This window comes from Phaethon lepturus, unplaced genomic scaffold (genome assembly GCF_000687285.1).
Source record: "Phaethon lepturus isolate BGI_N335 unplaced genomic scaffold, ASM68728v1 scaffold20936, whole genome shotgun sequence".
Classification (NCBI taxonomy): Eukaryota; Metazoa; Chordata; class Aves; order Phaethontiformes; family Phaethontidae; genus Phaethon; species Phaethon lepturus.
The window spans coordinates 10,745-32,048 of record NW_010545835.1 but is presented as its reverse complement, the minus strand read 5'-3'; the positions used below and the strand labels follow the sequence as shown (position 1 = coordinate 32,048).

Sequence of the window (21,304 nt, the reverse complement as noted above, 5' to 3'; positions counted from 1 at the left end):
ATACACACTAGTTCTCCTGCCTCTCTCAATGATCTCCATCACAGCTTAGCGAATTTAGACTGTAATCATAGCAGAAACAACACTGGAGGATAAGCCTCAATTCTATTACTAGCATGTTTTTGTAGGTCATCTTCCGCATTTTATTTGAAGTAAAGACTTTTATTTAATTAAAAAAGAACATGTACATACCATCATTGGCAGATGGCAAAGTTAGCAGGCTATTTCAGAAAACAACATTTCCCATCAAACATGTACACAGTTGCTGCTGCTTCTCAGGACATTCAGAAATGCCCAATTGTAGATAGGCATTTAAAAAAACACTCAAGCTTTAAAAGGATACACCCCTCTCCTTCTATTCCCTCCCCACCTTGATTATCTTGCAAAAACATGGCCCGACAAAGGTGTTTTAAGCATTCGCTATTCTGTACATGACTGTTCTGCAGGTATTTTTGGTAAAAAATTAAAGCTTTAGATGTCCCTCAGAACTCATAAGAGATTTCCTGACTAAGACTGTGCTTCAGGACAGTTTCTACCCCATCCCATTCAGTCAAAATCCCTCTGCAAACACAAGCGACTGACATTACAGCCTTAAGTTAACATGGGAAGAGTCATACATACCTGGTCCAATGGTTGGCGGTGAAGGTGTAGGCACGGCAATGGGAATGCCAATACTGCTGCTTCCACTATTCTCTCGACTGCCACTTCCTCCACTACTACCACTATAAAAGAAAAACAGAAGTGTTAGCACAGCATTTCCTAAAAAGACCTATCAACAGCCACACTTCTAGTGCGAACTCTGCTAGCCTAACTCAATTATACACTGTTGAAAAATGCCCTATAAAATGCCTGTATACCTACCTACAATTGCTACAGCTAATCAAGTCTGTATGCATTACACTCCTAATAAATGGAATTAGCTAAGCTGATAAACATCACTATGCATAAAATGTCTAATTAAATGCTTTAAAAAAGGTAAGCAACCATACCAGTTCTAGGCAATGGAGTAAGAGCTGCAGGAATAGTTCAGGGGCCTTGTAATAACTGAAAGTAATAAGATGCGGCTGGAAGAGTCCACGCCTAAACTACAAATAATTATTTAAGATTATTTATGCTGTCAGCTGAAAGAACATTTCCTCTACTCAGAGCAGAAGTTTAGATTGAGAACTTTTTAACTGACAACAGCCACGATAAGCCAGGGTGTGGTGTGGTGTATGGTGTGGATAATTTTCTGTATACCTAACACTCCCCCCTACCCTGCCCATGCACACACTTTTTTTGTACGAGAAGTTCGTTTCTAAGAGAGTCTGAAAGGTAACTGTACAGCCAGGTCACAATTTGTCTTAAGTACCATTATATAATACACAAATTAGAGGCTAGCAATACAGATTTTTACAGAACATACTTCTAGTGAACTGCTGGATAACGTTTCTACACATGCCTTTGGAGGCCGTAACATTTAGGGAGCTGAAAAGGATCAAGATTCAGGCGGAATCTGTCCTTATTCTTATCCAAGAGCGCTCCTTAGGCCAAGGTTTGAATTTACATGGATTAAATGGATAATATAAAGGGAACCAAACAGTCAAGATGTTCTGAAGCCAAAACACCATTTCAACCCATCCATGCTGATTAGAATACTCAATGATGTTATAGTTTATTTACCATTCCTGGGTAGCTACAAATCAGTGCTGTCAAGAGTCAAGCACAAATCATTCAAATGTGTCTTAAGAAAATAACAGTGTTACAAAAAAGAAAATCAGTGATCTGAAATGGAAGCCAAGATAATTCCTTCAAAATTAGTGTTCTGTCTGCTGAAGACCTTGATCTTGTCACCATGGTTGCAGCTGAATTTCTGACTGCAGTTTACATAAAAGAAGATCTTGTGAGACAAGAGTAGGGAGCATTCACGGTAGCCAGCTAAACAGATTCACAAGATCTTCACTGCAGCTAGATTTAGAAGTTATTTCATTCTAACAGTATTTCATGATCAACTGTCCAAAACACTCTCTCAACCCTCATTAGTGACTTACCATGTTTAACTGCCTACTGGGAGTTAAAAAAAAAAAATTAAGAAAGAAGCTCCCTAAAAAATAAGCTAACGTCTTACTTCTAACTACACTGAATTCTTTTATCTGTTTTTTCCCTGCAGTTTGAAGCCTATGATAAAAATCAAATCGAAAAAAATGAAGCCACTCAAGATGCTCAAAGACCTACCCTTGCAATTCAGAAAAAAAATTACATAAAAAACTCCAAGGTACACTTAGAACACTCTTCCCACCTAAAACACATAAAGCCTTTAAGCATGTGGAAACAACTGGCTGATGCCAATACCTGCTCTGTGAATCGGTTTTATTTTGTACTTCTATCATGCTAGCACTGATTATGAGCATTAAGTTTTAGCCAAAAGAACGCAATCAGCTCTTTCAGACTACCTTCATCACAGTGTTTCTAATCAACAGAAATTTCCCTTTGCAATTAGTGGTCTTGAAAACAGAACAAAAGCCTAAGTGTATTTCAGGTGAAGGTTAATAATGCAGCTTAAAACCCATTAGGACTTATCACTACCCTACCTTGCAACTGCATAAATTTTGAAGTTTTGCTTATTCTTGGGAAACAAATACCAGAGAACAAAATACACTGATTATATAAAACGAGGCTTATGGTTATAGAAGTTGCTAGATATATTGAGTTTTCTATAGAGTATGAAGACATACTCCACGTACATGTTAGAGAAGTCAACAATACAGTGAAGTTCTCTTAATGGAGAGTGGTAGAGTAATTTTCCTTTTGCCTTCCAACAAAAAGCCAACAGGCACAAAGCTTCAATGCTTTTCTGTGACTTTAGTAAACCTTAGCATGCTAGACAGGGAAGAGTTACAGTGAGTAAATGCTCTACCTGTGTGTTCTTGGTCTCTGGTTCAAGGAAGCCGTCCTTCCTGGACTATGCTGACTGCCCAGTCTGGCAGGACTGGTCATGTAATCATTGGGGACTGTTGGTGGTTTGACCGGCTCCAGGGTTTTGTAAGGCGTATTTCGTCTGGTCAAGGAAAAAAAGATTTGAAGACAGAAAGATAAAGGATCAGAAGATCAAAAGGATAAATGAAGTAGTGAAGCCATTTGTTCTTTATGAACAAGTTTTTATGAGACATCACTGCACAGTGACCCAAATTACAGTATATTAAACAAATTCCACCAGGCGGGGTAGACAGGTCAGGTTCAACTCTCTAAAGTACTCTTATGTAGACAGATGCATACAAGTTGGCCTACAGCACATACCTGATTTTAAAAGCTTAAACTAAATTTACCACCCAAAATACATTCTTTGAACTACATAACATAAAAGAATTACACCTGCGTAATATTCCGGGGTTACCTTTCAGTACAATGCACACAACAAATTCTTGCACGTGACAAACTCTTCCACTCTAACAATTTCCTTTTTCCTCCTTTCTCCTCCCCTCCAAATGCTTAACCATCCTAAAAGCATTCTTGGCTAAAGGTATTCAACTCATTAAGAGAGGAGTAAGGCTAAAAGATTCACGGAAAAGTTACATTTGCAATCACCAGTGCTCTTCCTAGTAGCTTTGTTTCATGCAGTAATCAAGCAATCCCGTATCACTTAAACAGATCTTAAAGTGCTTCACAGATGAGCTTCATTGTCTCCATTTTGCAGACCAAGAAAGTGAAGACCAGAGACTTCCAAGGTCACCTAGCAGACTGCATCGTCAGAAATATAACACAGATCTTTCAAGATCTATTTACCAGACCCATTACTGCCTTAAGAACAGTGCATTTATTGTACTGGACTGCAGAGCTCTTCAGTTCTCACCAGTAACTAAGAGATCCCTTGCAAGACATGGAATTTGGCCATGCACCAGCTAAGCAAAAACAAAAATACTAAACTACTGGCATTTAATCATTTGCTCAATTACTGGTTATAACTGAGTTGGTATGTTATATAGCTTCCTGATATTTTAAGAAACTTATTGACTTCCTTTTTACAATACGGAATGCAACAGTACTAATTTTTAACTTAACATTTTATTATTAAAACCTCTCAAAGAGAAAAGTGGAAATACCATAATTGTTTGCATGCAACTGTGGTGTTTGTAAATTAGTTTGTCTATATAAAGAACTCCAGATGACTTTAATATGCAGACTGCCACCACCTATAGATCTGCCAAAACAGATCAGTCGTGGGAAAAATAAAGAAACTTTGTATTCCAGTTTTAAGAGATAGAGCTCTAAATACCACCAAATAAAATTATAAGCAGGGAAGATTTTAAGCGTGCTTCCAACAGAAATAGCCTTGAAAACTAATGTTTTAACATATTCCACCTTGGAATGCACTGGCAATAGGAACTACTACTCAGCTCTGTAGGACTATTTTTTTTTTGCCTGTACAATTTAAAAATATTGTCAAAAGCAAACCCCCACTACATCCTCAGGTTCAGCCATGCCTCAGTTTCTCCTTTGTTACTGTCAGCTTCATTGAGGAACTCAAACTCCTAAGCACCAGAGAAGTCAAAAACAATTTCTTTCCATCACTGAAATCCAAGCTTTCCCTTTGCTTTTCTGCCAGCCTTGCATGGAGGAGGAAAAAACTCTTTCCTGACACTGCCCAGCGCTCCCCACCTCACTGTCCTCCAGTGCTTCAGTGCGGTGCTGATGCCTGTTGCCACCAGGGAGAGCCACAGGGAGTCCAAGGCCTTCCTCTGCCCCAGGACCCTCAAGGCACGACTGCAGCTACTCCCTCCATCCAGCTCCAGCAATTCACTCTCTGGTGCTTCCAACCCGAGCATTCAGGGTCTTCCATAGTTTCTCCCTGGTCCGGTGAAGAGACCCTTGCTTCCTGCAGTCCCTTTACCTTTACAACCCAAGTGATTTCTGTGCAGGACTTCCTCCCCACCATATTCCTTTAGATAGTCCTGCCTTGGAGGGACAAGCTGCACAATAGGCAGCATGTACTTAACAGCCCATGTTACACACCAGGCGCTTCTGATTTTACACGCTTATCTCTGGCTTCTTGATCAAAGGGAGAAGAGTAGTATCCTTGTGGTTTCTAGCAATTTTTTCTGCATATATTAGGGAAACAGTCATGCCTATGATACTTCATGCTTTGGCAGAACACGGCTGCTCAAGACAAGAGCTGTACTTCCTGAACAAGAAAGGCAGATAGAAATCTCTGTTACGAACCCACATTATTCCTCCCCCTCAGCCAACTGCTGCCTCTCGTCAAGTTCATCTGGAAGTGATGTTCAGCTGATTAATCCTTATCAGGCATCAGCTAAGGCAACCAAACAGCTCTGGCTTGTTCAGGGGCGAGCATTAGAAAGAGGCAGCTCACCAGTACATCAGCACTGCTGTTTCGCTAGCAAATGTCCAAGAGGAGATGAAAGCGCTACCCAGCTTCCCAGGGCTGATAAACAACTCTTTCTCAGCTGGGATAAGAGCGACAATTGGAATACTGATTGCATGCCCTTGAGCAATGGGAATTTTCACAAAACATGCTGAGGAAACCTCTAGGGTAATTTCTCTGCAGAATACACAACAAACACTGCCATCGTGAAGCAGAAAAGCATCAAATCAGGATTAAAAAAAATCACTAAGTCTTTGACAAAAGGAGTTGCTGCTTCTAATTTTCCTTGACCGTTGCTCCTGATTCCCATCCTGTTCCATCTCATTATTCCTCATTTTTCCAGCTCCCCACCTCTCCCAGACAACATACCTGAAGCCAACACAACCATGCCAGCCATCTTTACAGTGCCTCAGTCCCCCACACGGCATGAAGGGAAGACTGAGAGTGGCAAATAGGTGGAAGTTCTTGTTTAGGATGCCTTTTGGAAGGTTGCACAGTTGGACAGACAAAACCAGATGGCACGTGCTCTGAGCTTCTCAGGTATTAATATTTTGGTCCCTAGCAACAATTACTTGCCGGCACAAGAAGATAAGCAGATTTCACTCCCCACAGGCCCACAGCAGCAAACCAGGTGCTATGACAGGGAACTCTGGTCACAGTGATCACACTGACTCAAGGAAGGATTTTACTATTCCCATTTAGGCATAAAAATAAAAATGCACACACCTGTGAGAATCAATGTTGCCAATGTGTTCACAATGCCACAAATTTTGCTTAGATAATGCAACAAATAGAGCACCAACAGCCATTTCATACATCTTACAATACTGAGACATGAGCAGACAAAAACTTTAACAGTGAAGTCTTTCCCACACTGAAGTTAAAACCTTAGTGACATTCTTTTTTGTCACTAAGGATTTCTCCCCAAAAATTAGGAGTAACAATAGCCTCCTCATTTACCCATATCTATAATAAATCTTTCCCCCATGAAAAAACATTCTTTCAAAAGGTCATCATGAAAATAAAGAGTCAGTGCAGCTGAAAGGGTTTATACAGAAAAGGTAATTGTGTTTTTTGCTAAAGGCAAACAGAATTGCCATCTATCCATGTTTTTAAGAAACACCAACACCTGCACAATTAAAACTTTCTATTACACAGGTAGGACCAAGCAGTCTTCATTCTTACCCCAGAGTTCCCCGGCCTGACATGGGAGGACTTGGTGGTTTTTGTGTAGGCGGATTTGTTCTTGACAAGGTGCCAGTTCTTGCAGGCTGATTATTTCCATGCTGAAATAAGGGAAAACATGATTTTATTTTTATAACAGAGCAGCTCTATTATTGACAGCTTTTTTTTTGGATGTGTAAGAACGTGAAGTGAGAATTCCCAGACAGCTGTCAAACAGCAAGTTTTCAGCTACACGCAAGACAAAGACCAGTAAATACAAAGAGTCTAAATACAAGCTTAGTGTTATTTTTGTCATTAATTTCCAACAGACATCAGAAAGGTAGGCAATTGTCAGGTTCATGCACAGATCTCTTATATGCTCTTTTCTTTAAAGGAAAGCCACGTTAGTGTTCATCTCTGTTCAGGTGTTAATAATTTAAATCAAACTTTAACACTGACAGTACAATACAGTCAGCACGGGCCCAGAATTTCTCAATTTGCCCCTGCTATTTGACTAGCAGAGTCATTCAGGTTGTCTGGGAAGTCTCCTGCAAAAAATGTAAGTGAAGGGAATCAAGGCATCTACTGAATTCAGAGCAAAGCACTACATGTGTTAGAGAAATTAATGTATCTATGTATAAATGCAGATGTCAATGTATCGCAGATATATTGACACACGCTAAACGCTGTAAATTAAAAAAAAATTAAGTATAGCATGTTTAATCTAAATATCCTATGGAAAGCAGAGGAGAGCATAAGAGAGCGCTAGTTTTCAGTTTTAATGGCTCTGCAGCCTCTACTATCAGTCACATGAGGCACTGTGGATCAAAGGAGAAATAACACTTCTTACCTTGGCTTTTAGCCACTTAACGTTGGCAAAAAAGGGGGGAAAAAGGTAGAAATTAATGGCAGATCCATCACAACTGATAGGACAGGTTAAACTACAGATAATCACATTTTTTAAAAATCATTTCTGTCTACTGATAATTAGCTCCATCCTGGTACGCTAACAGAGATTTTACTGTCTCAGTCATTGAAAGTTCTGCGTCTGACTAAGTGACCACAGGAAAAACACTTGTGTCAAAATTAAGTTTAGCTAAGCTTTGTCAGGTTTGTTTGCCAGGCTCCTCATGGGCAGTAAAGGGTTGAAAAGCCCTTTGCTGACCATTCAAGTCCAACTCCAAATCAATGCAGTTTCAATGGCAACAAGCACTTAAGAATTCATCCACAAAACAACAATTTCAGCTATACAGCAAAGAATAGACTTGCCTGTTGTTTTGACATTTAACCTTCATGTGTTTTGAAGAAATCCTAGCTGCTGCACTGAATGGTAAATAAAGAAAAGGGAGTTCTCAAACAGGATGAGCAGCAGCTCCTTTCACCTCTGGTTTATTGATTGAAATCTGATTCAAGCCAGCACAGCACTGGCTGCTCAAAACTGTGTTGGCAGTGCTCTAATGATTGTTATTCTGAAATTTTAGCTCTTAGAATCAAGTCATTACATGACTCCACTATATCATTTTTACAGCCTTTGTGATTGCAGAGGGGAAAAAAAAATTATGAAAACTTGGCCTCATAATGAAAGCAAATGTAAAATACTAAATAAATTCAAGTTGAGTTCTCTGATTTTATTCAGGGGAGAGGACTCATGTTTTTGAATGGGGAAAAGGAGTCATTTAACCAATTTTAAAAAACCAAGCAAACACAAACCCCCAAAACATAAAATAACCCCAATGCTTTTTTTGAGGTTGTTTCTATATAAACTGTCACTTCCACAGCTTTTCAAACTGCTGTTTGCACCTTCTCCTCCTCCAAGAAACATAGATGAGTTTAAAGGCATCCATGAACTCAGGAAAAATAATTAAAACATGCTATACAGTAATGTGCGTATGTGACATTTCTGACAGGGTCTGAAAAAACACTGAAAACCAGCTGGCGTTCATAAATCAGAAGAGGTTGAAAGCTGCTGTCCTTAAGTTATTCATATTACAAGAACAGAAACACAAAACCCGCTCCAAAATTCAAATGAAAAAGTTTAACTGTTTTAAGTAAATTTGAAGGTCATCCGATTCACACCCAGTCTGGGCAGAGGTTCATCAGCAGAGTGGCAGAATTAAGGCATTTAAACCATTTCTGTCCTCACATACTTCTTTCATGGATAGACACAAAGGCTCAGTTTCTAGGATGCCAGGGTAGTCTCTCAAGTATTATATTTTTAAAACAGGCTTTTAGCAATGAAATTGCTTTCTCCTCTCACAGGAATATGTGGCCCTTCCCCTTACTTCACCAGTTGCCAAGGGCAATGGCATAATACGAGGAATTTGTTAAAAGAGACCAAAAAGTGAAACTCTTGGTCCTGTCCCTCTAGCCTCAGATAGAAACCTTTTAAAGGCTTAAAAGGAAGGGTTGCACAGTTTCTTACCCAGCCTCTACTACTAAATTTGCTTGCCTCAAAAATATAAAACCAAAAAGCTTCCTCTCACTCCTTCCCTTTATGCGGTGTCACTCAGCACTTATGATGAGTCTTTCCACCTCCTCCTTAATCACTGTTACATTCTGCCTCTGCTGCAGCGACAATGTGAGTATCAACATCTAGCAATGATTCAGGAATCTTCATCTTATTTCCAACCTTTCTACTGCTAAGTACTGTTTAACATATTAAACATATATCTGAAGTCCAGCAGCTCTTGAGCTTTATTCCTACCTCCACCACTACATCAGGTGATCTTCATCTCTTTTGCTACCAGTTAAACAAAATACAGATACACACACTTCTTTATCATGCAGAAGAATTAGTAACAGTTGTCATACTGCTTTCTATAAGTAAAAAGCTCTGTACATGTCCTCTCTGTTGCTCTCAATATAAACAAGAGTCATACAGGCAGGAAAACGCAGAAGGAAGGAATACAGAGGGAAGAGGGATTCTTATGGGAGAGGAACTCCTGATCCAAAAGACAGAATTAAGGGAGGAAAGCAAATGAATCGAAGCAAGATGAACCATATGGCTATTTAATCATGGTTAATAAGCTAATTAATTAGGAGACATTTTCTTGTATTTATTGGCTGAGCTTATGAGGTCAACCTTGCTGCATTTCTTGGTCTGAAAATCAAATGCAGTGCTTTCTAAGCATTCAAAAAAATTGCTTGGAACTGGGAACAGTTTAGGCAGCAGGGTCTAGACTCATTAAAAAAGACAGGAAAAAAAGACAGCAGAAAACCAAAAGGAAAAGCAGCACATGTTTAATGTAGGTTCAAGCATCTCTCTACAAGTGCCTCTAGGCCAGTCAGCCAGTTGGCAGAACATGACCATCACGAACTGCCGGATCAGTACCAAGTTCAGAATCAGGAAGGAAGGAAATGGAGGGCATGAGGAAGAGAAACACCAGCATGTATAAGATTCACAGCTTGAAGAGGGAAGAGACTGTTCTGAGAAGGATCTATAAAATAAGAGATAGGAGGTGCAAAAGGAAAAAAGCTTAGTCAAATGAAGAGCAGCACTGAGAACTGCCGCAGAATGTATAAGGAGCATGACTCCCTTCTTCTGCTAGTTGTATTGCTGTACATACAGTCTTCAGCCAGATACCAGCATCCTGGATGATGTACACATCAGAACAAAAACACAGTGTGCAGACTTGCTGGGGATGCTTGTGATGCTGAGGCAGAGAACCAGACAGATCAGGATGTTCCCAGAAACAAGATAGCATGGTAAGCAGCAGTATTGGTTGGGGTTTCTTGCAAGCATCATAGCAGAGAGATGTTTTAAAGAAGCAAGCAGAACAATTTTGCCTTTCCAGGAAAAACCAAGCATGTGGCAGTCCTGGATAAAGTTTTAAGGGATGTCACAAAATTAAGAGAAAGAAACCACTGTCTCAGGTTCAAGAAATAGGAGTCAACCTCACTGCATTTCCAAAAGATCACAGCTAGGGCAGTGGCACATCCGCAGGGTTTTGACAGGTTGGCCAAATACTGAGAGCCGGCAGTGGGCTGGAAAGGAGTAATGCAATTACAGCAATGGGCAAAACAGGTGTTTGCAACAGCCATGCAAGGCATTTATCAAAGCCAAAAGTGAGGCTGCTTCTGTAACTGATGCCAGGAATTCAGAGCACCTGGGCTGAGAATTTTAGCTGAGGTTTGGACAGGACAAGCAATGTTTTGGGACAGTTGAGTAAGTGCCAAGTAAGAGGCTTACTTGCTTAAGGCAACTATTTTAGCAATTCCAGCATGCTCTGTTCTGGTAGTCTAAGCAGTACAAAAAACATCTGCCAACAAAGGCAGTACTGCAGGTTTCTGTAACTGAGGTCAAAGGGACAAGACCGAGAATGGCATGAAAGGGTAGGGTGTGAGGCCATCAGAAATATCTGCTGACAGCCAAAGGATGTCCAGACATCTGAGGGACTCTGCTGGCTGGCCTCAGGAGGCAGCCATCTAACTAACTGGTTTTAATAGTTTCCATGCCAAGTAACAAGTCATGGGGGAACATTAGTCATGATTCAGGGAACCAGAAAGCTATTATTTGAGTTACAAACTGTGCTTGGAAAACTAGGGCTAGGGACGTTGCACACAACTCATTTATGTGAGCAAATGCATCTAAAGGTCACTTGGGCACAGGCGCAAAATCCTTATCACACTGAAGTCGAGCAAGTTTCTCCTCCACATTTCAGCTATGAACTCTCCAACTTCAGACTGCAGAAACTTCAAATCTCTATGCAGGTTAGTTGTACTTCCCCCGCGGTATGTTGCTCACTATTTCTCCAACTCCTGAATTTGAAGAGCCAATGTCACTCTACATCCTGCCATACCAAGGATCACTGAATGCAGTCATTAAGGACCATCCAATATAAATGCTGATCAATGGAAACACAGGTTTAAAAACTGCACCAGTCTAATCTGCATTAATAGTAAGTGTCTGACAAACTCAGAACTTTAATATGTATGCTCTGTAAAAGCAATAACCATTCTTAGATCTGTTACCTTTGACGAGTAACCACATTCATCAACCACAACAGAAAAAAGAAACCCACAATTACACTTGACTCTTTAGTCAACCTCCTCTTTTACTTAAAAAGGTATTTCCTTTATAAGTCAAGGAAGAATTATCTGAGATATCCCTACAGAAAGGCAGCTGGCCATAAGACCTTTTGAAATGCTATTATGTATTTGCAGCTAGGCAATTCAATTGCCTCATTGGCATCCTCACAGATTTTTGCACAAGATTGCCTCCTGTCTCATCAGTGCAGCAGTTTTGGAGTACCACAAGATGACACAGAGCAGGAAAAGCAGATGCAAAGGTATTTGTACATTAAGGTATGGGATACCTGAGGAAAGGATACTGTAAAGCACCAAGTCTAGAACGTGGTTTCCTTACAGAAATTGAGACATAAACTTAGGGAGAATGTATAATCAAAAATGTTTTTCAGAAGGCAGACTGTACGTGGGTGTCAGACACTCAGGGTAAAACTTACATTTCTGTCAGTAGTTCTGTGCAGTTTTAAAGAAGTCATTCCTGTGTCTCAATTTCCTTATCAGAATGGGTTAGAAGCCTTTTTTTATTTTTAATTTCCTTAGAACCTATTGCAAGGCAAATTATTTTGAGAAAATTTAGGTTCCAAATCAATATTTCTTTCAAAATTGAAATGAGTAGGTAAGTCTCTCTTCAGTGAAATTTTACCTTTATCTTTTAACTATAACTTCTCCCAGTATTATTTGCAACCTAGTAATTATATAGTCTTCTGTTAACAGTCACCAGATTTAGCTTGTCAGTATTGCTTCTCTCTCCTTTATTTCTTTTTTTTTTTAGTTTCCAAACTGAGCAGGCAAAAATTTTCATGTTACATTTGACCTTAAAAATGTTTTTACATATTAAACTGGTAATAACATACAAAAACATACATCCAGCCTTGTGGATGATAGACAAACTTAATATTGTTCCCTCAGGGCTCAGTAGTCTTGTTCAGTGAAAGATACCTAGATTCTTGCCTTTAAATACTTCAAGTTTTTGAATTCTTTGGGTTGGTAACTCTCAATTTAGCTACAATAAAGTAAGTTTAACATAAAAAAAATCTTTTCAAAATTAGGAAATAAAGAGACCTTACAGTTTTGAGCCTTCTTTGCAAGCAGAAGGGCTTGAAACCTACGTTGTATCAGATGACACTACCCACAGTTCTGAATTTCCAGTAGCAAGTGCCCTATGAAAAGCACAGAGTGTCAACCCTCACAACGGAGTCATTAGTGGGCAAAAGGAAGAGTTACTTTTTCCCCCAGAGAAGCATTCTTTACTCTAGAGCAATATTTACTGTTTGGCCATGACCCCAGAGGGATGATGTGACATTAATGAAATTGGCAACATGACATTCTTTGAAGCCTGAGTGTCTGATAAAGGCTAATACAGGGACAAAAGCAGCAGGGGTTCAGATTAAGGATCCATGTCTCACACTGTTTTTATTCCAGTGAATTATTTAAAAGTTAATACTTAAGTGGCTAACACATAAAAGGTCTTATCCTAAAGGGGAAGCAGGCACAATTAGGTAGCCTTCCACCCTCATATCAGCACCTCATCTGCATTTGTTTTGCACTGACACAGATGTAAGCATGAGGACTGCAGGTGAGTAGGGCAAGCTGTAACAAGGGTGAGAGCAAGGTTCCTTCTCTAAGCTTAGTACTTGCTAAATTTGGGCCCAATCCCTCCTTTAAGGGAATCCTTCCAACTTCCATTTGCTTGAGAAAGATTTCTGAATGCTTAACTCCCTGTTTGACTTCCTGGGCTAGAAAGCTTCTTACAGTTTTAATGCACTGAAATGCAGGTGTTTTACAGTGACAAAATTCCAATTTTTTTCTTAAAACAAAGCTGAAAAGTAAGAAAACTTGATATACACAATTCAAATTTTGTTTTGAAGATCTATTAGTTCTATAACAGCTATTAGGCATTTAAATTTAGCATGTGTTCATCGTTTTATCTGCCTTTACCATAAGGCATCATTTCAATTTCTTACTTAGCTGCCATTTTACAGCTTGCTGCAATTCCACCTGCCTCCTATTAAAAAAAAAAAAAAAAAAAAAAAAAATTCAAAGGCCAACTTCAGGGCTTTTAAGGCAGCTTCCAAGCTCCCTCCTCCTTCTCCCCCCTCTTAAACTGAGGATTTTCTGTATAAGTAATTGTATTTGACCTATTTATTTGCTGGCACACTACCTTTTTTTTTTTCCTTTCACAGAAGAAGGGGAAGAGAAGGAAGGAAGTGTTAAAGTAGCCTCTGCCTAATAATTTTAAACCAAGCTCTACACAGGAAGGTAGGCTCTCACACCATGACAGTTACTCTTATTTACCAAGAATGACTTAGCTACATTCCCCTATCCCCAGAGGGTGACAGCTGAACAACTACTTAACAGACCGGCAAAAATGCTTGCCTGTGTGTTTCTTGGAGCCATCTACACATAATATTTGTATTGCAAGGGAAAGCCTTCTTACTAGCAAACCAACTTTAAAAACCCTCCCAATTTTGACTGATGTTAGCCTTGGCTTCATAGGCATGTATAGAAAAAAGCAACTTTACTCCTTTTGCAGACATTGTCTGTATCTGCCCCTGTGAACGGAGTGGAGCAGCTGGGGCAGCTTGGGGCTGCCATGGAGCTTTCAGGATGAAGGAGAAAGCACCTCTCTGATCCTAGGATGCTCTACAAAAGCTTTTCTACCAAGAAGCTGCTGGAGGAGGAAACGGCACTGCCTCCTAAGGAGGTGTCTCCCATCAGGGAGGAAACCTGCCATAGAGGGCAGCTGCTTACCATCACTGCCACCCTCATCACCTGCCCCCACAAAAATTGCTGCATGTATGTGAGAGGGGAGCATGTAGAGCCCTTCTCCATGCCCCAAGTATAGGCATCTGCTTTTGCATCCTCTCTACAGCCATGAGAAGCATCAGACACACACAAAGAAAATGAGCTGTATGCACAGGAGGTGTTTCTGCATTTGCTCAGACAGAAGATGTACAGAGGAAGACAGTATTTACTCTGAGGATTACCTATCTTTTTTTTTTAATTCTGAGAGTCAGTATTTTTATTTACACTTTTTATATAAAACAACTCAGGATCACTCCTTAAAATATTCTGTATATTTTAACGACATTTTTCCTAGGATCAGTATTTCATGAAATAAATAAAATAAGAAACAGGCTATAATCCAGCCTGTATCCTTGATTTCTCTTCCTTCTATTTTTCCTTTGTTTCTTTATCAAATCCTGCACCAGAACACAGAGTCCCATTAACAGCAATAAATTGTCATCTACAGATTTCAGTGTTGCATAATTTTTACTTAATACTTAAATGTCGATGTATGTGTTGTATTGTACTTTATTGGCAGTTGCCACAGCAGAAGACATTCATGGACCTGCAAGTTAGTCAAATTGACAGTTGCTCTAGGCAGAACTCAAGACTTCCTCTAGAAGAACATGGTGTCTAAGGCCTTATCAGACATGTTGCTGTCGAACTTGGGGTGAAATCTTTGATTAAGAAAATAAGACTTAACAGAGCCTGAAGCATTTTCTAAGACCATGCTTAGAAGACAAGACGAAGTTTGTAATTCAATTTATTGTATGCTTCCCCCTAATTTGCACGTTCAAGGGGCAACTCAGATTCTCAGCATCATCTGTTATCTGTGCTGACTTCCAACAGGACCTGATCCACTTTCTTAAGTTGTTTTGGTTTGTTTTTCTTACAACAGCACTGGCTACATCTAGGTTTGCAGACAAAGCAAGCTACTTCCTTCAGAGCTATGATCTGTATCACACTCTGGGAATCCCAGTAATATGATGGCTAAAAACATGTAATTATGTCATCACTACATCAGCCCACTCTTCTCAACAGTGTGTCCGCTGAATGTCAACACTGGTGAAGGCATCAAATGCATGACAGCCATCTTGAACTATATACCTGAGGCCTGGCTGGCTGCTTACTTCGTTCATGTAATGAGTCTACATAGAAATACCAACATAATTTTTCTCCTAAGTGAAAAAGTAGAATAATGACCGTTAATCTCTGAAGGTGATACTTTGTTGAACTGCTTGTATTGTGCAGGCTCAAAACAGGTTGCTTGATCCATAAACACTGAAGTTAAGGTGTAGCAGTTGGATTTTCCAATAGGACTATTTGCTGCTGGCAGGCAGCTGACTGCACAGAGGCTCAGCGTAACTGCGGGCAATCCTCCCGCATCCTCCAGCAGTTCTCTCTTTGAACTTCTCAGGTTTTTATGCCTCTGTCCTACTGTGGTATTCTGAAATTGACATTGTGTGCAGTGTATCGGAGCACTATTCACCTTCTTTAAAGACAGTCTGTGCTGACATACATATTAACAAATGTTAATTGCTTCATCAAAGTCTAGGTTTTACTCTTCTGAGAGTCTTTATCCAAGTTTTGGTTTCAGATCCTGCTTAGATCTCTTATCAGAGACTGTTCCTTAAACTGTAAAATGCTTTTTCTTTATTCCACTAACTCTTCCATATATTTGCATCTTCCTGCAGCCTATGTTTAAAACATACCACTCGTCTTTTGCTTTCGTGTGGTCTTTGGTACCCTTCCAGGGTCTGCAATAGCTGCATTGTGTCTTTTGCCTGAGCTTAACTGAAAACAATGAAAAACCTCTATTACTTCAGAAACTGTTATTATGAGAAATACAATTTTATGTCTTCCACAGTCATAAAACACTTAGACAAATCACTCAATAAAGAAACAATAGCAAGATATAATTTATAGCTGACTTGTAATGAGTTGCTAATTTGCTTACTACTGGAGGTATTTTACCTCTGAACAGACCAAGTTTTTTATACAGAATTGAACCACTAACAGTTAAAAAAGCCTTTACTAAAAAGGTTCCATAAGAGCTGCCTAGAAATAGGTAAACAGCACCTCATTTCCACATCCTAAACAAATAGGGTCACATTAATAAAAATAAAGACAGCAGTACTCCTAAAAGCAAATAGTCATATTGGAAAATGCAACTGCTACACCTTAACAACTTCAGTGTTTATGGATGTTCAACCTGTTTTGAGCCTGTACAATACAAGTAGTTCAGCAAAGCATCATCTTCAGAGACTAACAGTCATTATTCCACTTTTTAAAAGTCTTCTACAGCACTTGATCCCTGGAGCACTTAAATGCAGAAACCAATATCCTGACACTGAATTTGTGGATTCCTGTATTCTCTATTCATACAGAACTCTCCTTGAATGCAGAGACTGTATGGAAAAATGATCAATTTGTCTGACCCCAGTGTTTCTGTTTTACAGCAATTCAGGGCATGTCTTTCAGGCTTCTATATAAGATTATGCTTCATCCAGTCTGGCTTAAATTATTAGTGTAAAAGAACCCTAAGAGTTACAGGTTTAGCATATGTTTAGCTACAAACAAAACAAAAAATCAGGTAGTCCAAAATCACTACATTAATTCATAGCCTAGAGCTGTCATGGGGTACAGCTGCTTTCTAACTTGTGTTGGAATTAGACTGCTCTAGGCATTCAGAGGGCTACTATGAAACAGGAGGTACCCTGGCACCCTTGTGTCAAGTAATTCTGAAAGACCTGTTCCTCAAGAGCTCAGCAGTTCAAAGGGCACATGATAGTCTGATCTGGCTGCACAAGTGACTGACCAGAGCACGTCAAGCTTTAGAGGATACATGGGTGTTGAATAAAAGTGTTTTGATGCCATTCAAGGGAAGATTGTTGTGAACTGAATGTACCTGGAAGGCCTGTGCTGGGGGGATACAAAGCTATTTTTTATTAAAAGATGTCCAGAGAGCAAAGAGTGTTATATTAATTCACTTCAACTATGACCATGTCAAGGGAGGTAGACATTAATTTATACAGGCTTTTATTTAGAGAAAAGGAAAATGAGGCTGCCCAAAGCACGAATGGGAGTTAGACATCAAATGCCACTGAGATTTAAATGCCAACTAGCTGATCCCCTTTCTCCTTACCACCCTCCAAAAACCCCCAATAAAAAACCCCACCCCACCAACCAGCTTCCCCATAACAGATGACTTAATTTTTCTCAATAACGAAAGAAAAAAAGGGAGTGGCAGAGACAATTTAATCAGAGGAAGGAGTGGTAATTTTAAAAGTCAGTCAATGGCTTTTTTGACAAGTCATTAGCCTAAGATCATGAGCCATTATTTCCAGACACTATGACTACACTGACAGTCACAAGGTTATGGCAAACATTGATAAAAAAACCGTCACCATAAAACAACCCATTTTGTTATGGAAACGTTTGTATGTGGGAGCATATCAAACCCATAATCCTTCCTACCATAAATGAACTAAACATTTTAATGTCCCTAACATTCTTCCCCGACCCTATGTCCTGGTCTGTGTTACTTGGAGTCCTCAAGTGTCAAGGTATTCTTACCTTTACGCCATGGCCAACATCATCCAGAACTGTGTAGTCTATAGGTTTTCGAATATACCTTACAGGACGTTCCATGTTCGCTGGCGCTATAATTTTGTGAGTTCTCGATGTGTTCTTATTGGTCGTCAAAATGCCTATCTCTCTGCGAGCGACCTTTTCTTTATGGATGTCCACAGTCTAGATTAAAAACAAGAAAGTATGGGTTTCTTTAGGCATTTGCTGTTTTCTTTACAGAGCTATCTACATGTTTCGGCTTCACTAGAAGACAAACAGTCTGGACCAAGTTAATGCTGCTGGAAGGATGCCAGTTTATTGACGAAATGAGTTTAATCTACATCAACACTGTTTGAAAATTACACTTTAATGAAGTAACCAATATTAATAATAAAAATACAATTATACATTACTGCTTTGACACTATAAAGACACTATGCAGATACAGTACTTACAGATTAACCCTCAACGTTCTTATGACTGACACTAGTAATAAATTACTCCAACTCCACAGCTGAGAAACCAGGACAGACAAGCTCAGCAATTTGTCTGCAGCCCCAGAGGGGGACTAAGCTTGGGAAGTCTGTGTGGTAATTTCTTTCAGCAAAGCCATCAGTGCATATCAGAGTAAGAGTCTGCATAGGGAAGAACTAATTTCAGCACTGAGGTTAGTTTCAATCATACTGTTTATAGCAGCTTTACTAAAAGAATAAAACAGAGCCTTAGAGATGCAAGTAAAGGAATATAAAATAGGCTAAGCTCCATCATTTTATTAGGAAACACCTAAAGAGACAAAGAAAGGTCAGTCCATCAGTCTGTGAAGGATCAAACTAAGCCTCATGTAACAGACACATGCTTCTACAGGCAATATAACCACAGCTTAAAGCCTAGCTGAAGGAGAACAAGTACAAATCAAGCATCAGATGCCATAGGAAGTCCCATCTCTAGGAAGCCTATTTCAAAATTCAGGGATTGAATTTACTGGTTTAAGTACCTACTAGAACCTCAAGATCTCATTGCAGGAGATGGTATCTAACACAAAACACCACTCTAAGTGACTCTGAACAAAACCTATGAAGCCACCATTTTTTCCACTAAGGAAAATAATTCTCAGTCTGTAAGCATGAATTCCTCCTGGAGAAACTGTCACAGAAACAAGAGAGTCAGGGTTCAGAAAGAAAGAAAAATCATTGTCCATCAGTATTCATTTAGGTATGGCTCTAGAAATGGCCTAATCTAAAATGGATATTGTGATACGCAAGGTTTTGTTTAGTGAAGTAGAGTCAAATATGAAGCACAAAATTAGTTTATCTTTCACTCTACTTCTAGATGAGGCAAGATGAAAAAAGGTAAGCATCCAGGAAATGACCATTTCTAGGAAAACCACCATTCAGTGTTCAGAGTTCACTATGAAATGCCTTCAACTGAACTGTTTTTTCATTAACTGGTGCACACACTCAAATAATATTAAATTCTCCTGAGTAAGTACAGAAAGAAATAAAATCCTGCTTAACAGCTTTGATACATGGCATTGCAGATTACAAGTAGGAACACAAGTGGAGAAGCACCTAAAAAGCAGTGATATCAAGGAAGCTTGTTTTCACAGCTTAAAGCTAAATAACAGACAACTTGTAACATCGCAAGAGGTTCTTTTACTTTGGCAGCACACAGATTCTTAACAGGAACAAGAGTTGTGATTTTCCAGCACAATGCACAACATTTGATGTGTATGTCTGCATTAGCTTATTTGGAATAAGTTAATTAAATATCCCAATAAAGCTTTGGAGCAAGCTTTATTGTTCTAAATGCTTATGCTCTGAAAAATCCTCAAGTTGGGAAAAAGGCATCTTTCCAAATGAGATGATCCTATATATCAAGCATTTACCACTACATCAGTATCAAGCTATCAGCCACTATACCCATGTTTGCTCTAGCAGCCAATTTCACAGAAGACAGAGTGAAGACTTAAGACCAAGACTAATCATGTTTCTTCAACCCCAGCTATTATTTGTTCTTTTTCCTTTTAGAAACTAAAATATACATGTTAGTTCTGCCTTTTAGTCTGCTTTCAGCGAGATCAAGAAACATTATCCCAGTGCTGTGCTACATGTTCTTAGATCGTATCTCTTCCAATTCCTCTGTACAACCTGAACCCTTTTGTTCAATGATAATACCAGGTCTCAAGCTATCTTACAGAACTCTTTAATAATAAGCAACTCTTCATATTTCGTAATACATGAGCACTGCATAGGTGAAAAGAACTTTATTTAGAGTCAACTAAACAACATAGCAACATAGGAGGCCGAGGAGAATGTTAATTTAAGGAACATACTACAATGTTTTAAAAGAGGGTATTCTAAAATAGTTCTATACCCCTTGAAATAAATTAATGCTTCTACTTTATTTTCACAAAAAGAATCTGTTGTTACTAATAATTTCTTTTTTTTGTTCAGTGGATGGGCCAAAATGCATCTTTATACTAAGAGTTCTCTTAACATTTATGTCAAAATAAAAAAGAAACAAAACAAACCAAAGCCCTTCACAGTACAAAAAGATGTATCTTCTCCTAGCAGGTAGTCCATGAAAACTGACACTTCCTTCCTGCAATGAACCATGAAAATTCCATAAATTACTAGAGCAGAGGATAAGAAATTCCAGGAACAGATGCCATATCATACATGCTTTGGAAAATGACTTAAGTAATCTTGCAACAGATTCTTGTTAATGGAGAAAAACCCTTAGAACGGGAAAAGAGCATGTATTAATTCTATCAGACAGCTTATCCAAAATTAAACATAGAGCAGCGATTTGTAAAGTCTTTCCCTGGATTTCAGTAATGTAAACCAAGCAAAGAGAAGACTATCTGTATCACAGTGCAGGGCCAGCAACTTAGGGCACATGTGTAAACCTTGAACGGCGTGCAGGCATGCCTGTGCAAGAGACTAATTCGCGGTTCAAAGCAACTCTTACCACATCTGGTACACTGCAAAAGCAAAGCGGTATTTTGCCCCTATGCAAAGCAAAGGCTCCCAGCATATGCTCTGCCCAGAGCAATATGCTGCCCATGAGCCACTAGACAGCATCTTGCTTCTTCAAGAAGAAATTACTTTTTCTAGATCTATAGAGACTGCATGTTATTAGCTGTTACATGATCATTATGCAAAACAAAGCACATAACAGTTGTTCATTTTAGTATTTATATTTATTTGCTTGATATTGATGTGGAAGTTTATTGTTTAGTGATAGGCAATGTTTTTCACTTCCAAAAGAGGAAAAACCCAGAACACAAGCGATTTTTAGCCGGATAGCATAGCTATCCAGCCAGACAACAGTTAATTCCTAAGAGAGACAAGCCACCTATACCAGGTAACAGCCAAACTAAACCATTCTCAAAGCTCTGGC

At 39.2% G+C, this 21,304-nt stretch overlaps 1 protein-coding gene across 5 annotated transcripts in view; it reads right to left on the bottom strand.

Moving 5' to 3' along the window:
- The window catches only part of ABI1 (abl-interactor 1), a 30,451-nt gene extending 12,368 nt beyond the window's left edge, over positions 1 to 18,083 (bottom strand). For all 5 annotated transcript variants that reach the window (XM_010289093.1, XM_010289095.1, XM_010289097.1 and 2 more), the window contains exons 1-4: positions 17,909 to 18,083; positions 6,542 to 6,642; positions 2,894 to 3,034; positions 619 to 719 (exon numbers count right to left, since the gene is read on the bottom strand). In XM_010289093.1, coding sequence (XP_010287395.1) covers positions 619 to 719; positions 2,894 to 3,034; positions 6,542 to 6,642; positions 17,909 to 17,983 — 418 coding nt within the window. In that variant the 5' untranslated portion in view covers positions 17,984 to 18,083. The remainder of the gene's footprint in view (positions 1 to 618; positions 720 to 2,893; positions 3,035 to 6,541; positions 6,643 to 17,908) is intronic.
- Between the last annotated feature and the right edge of the window lie 3,221 nt (positions 18,084 to 21,304).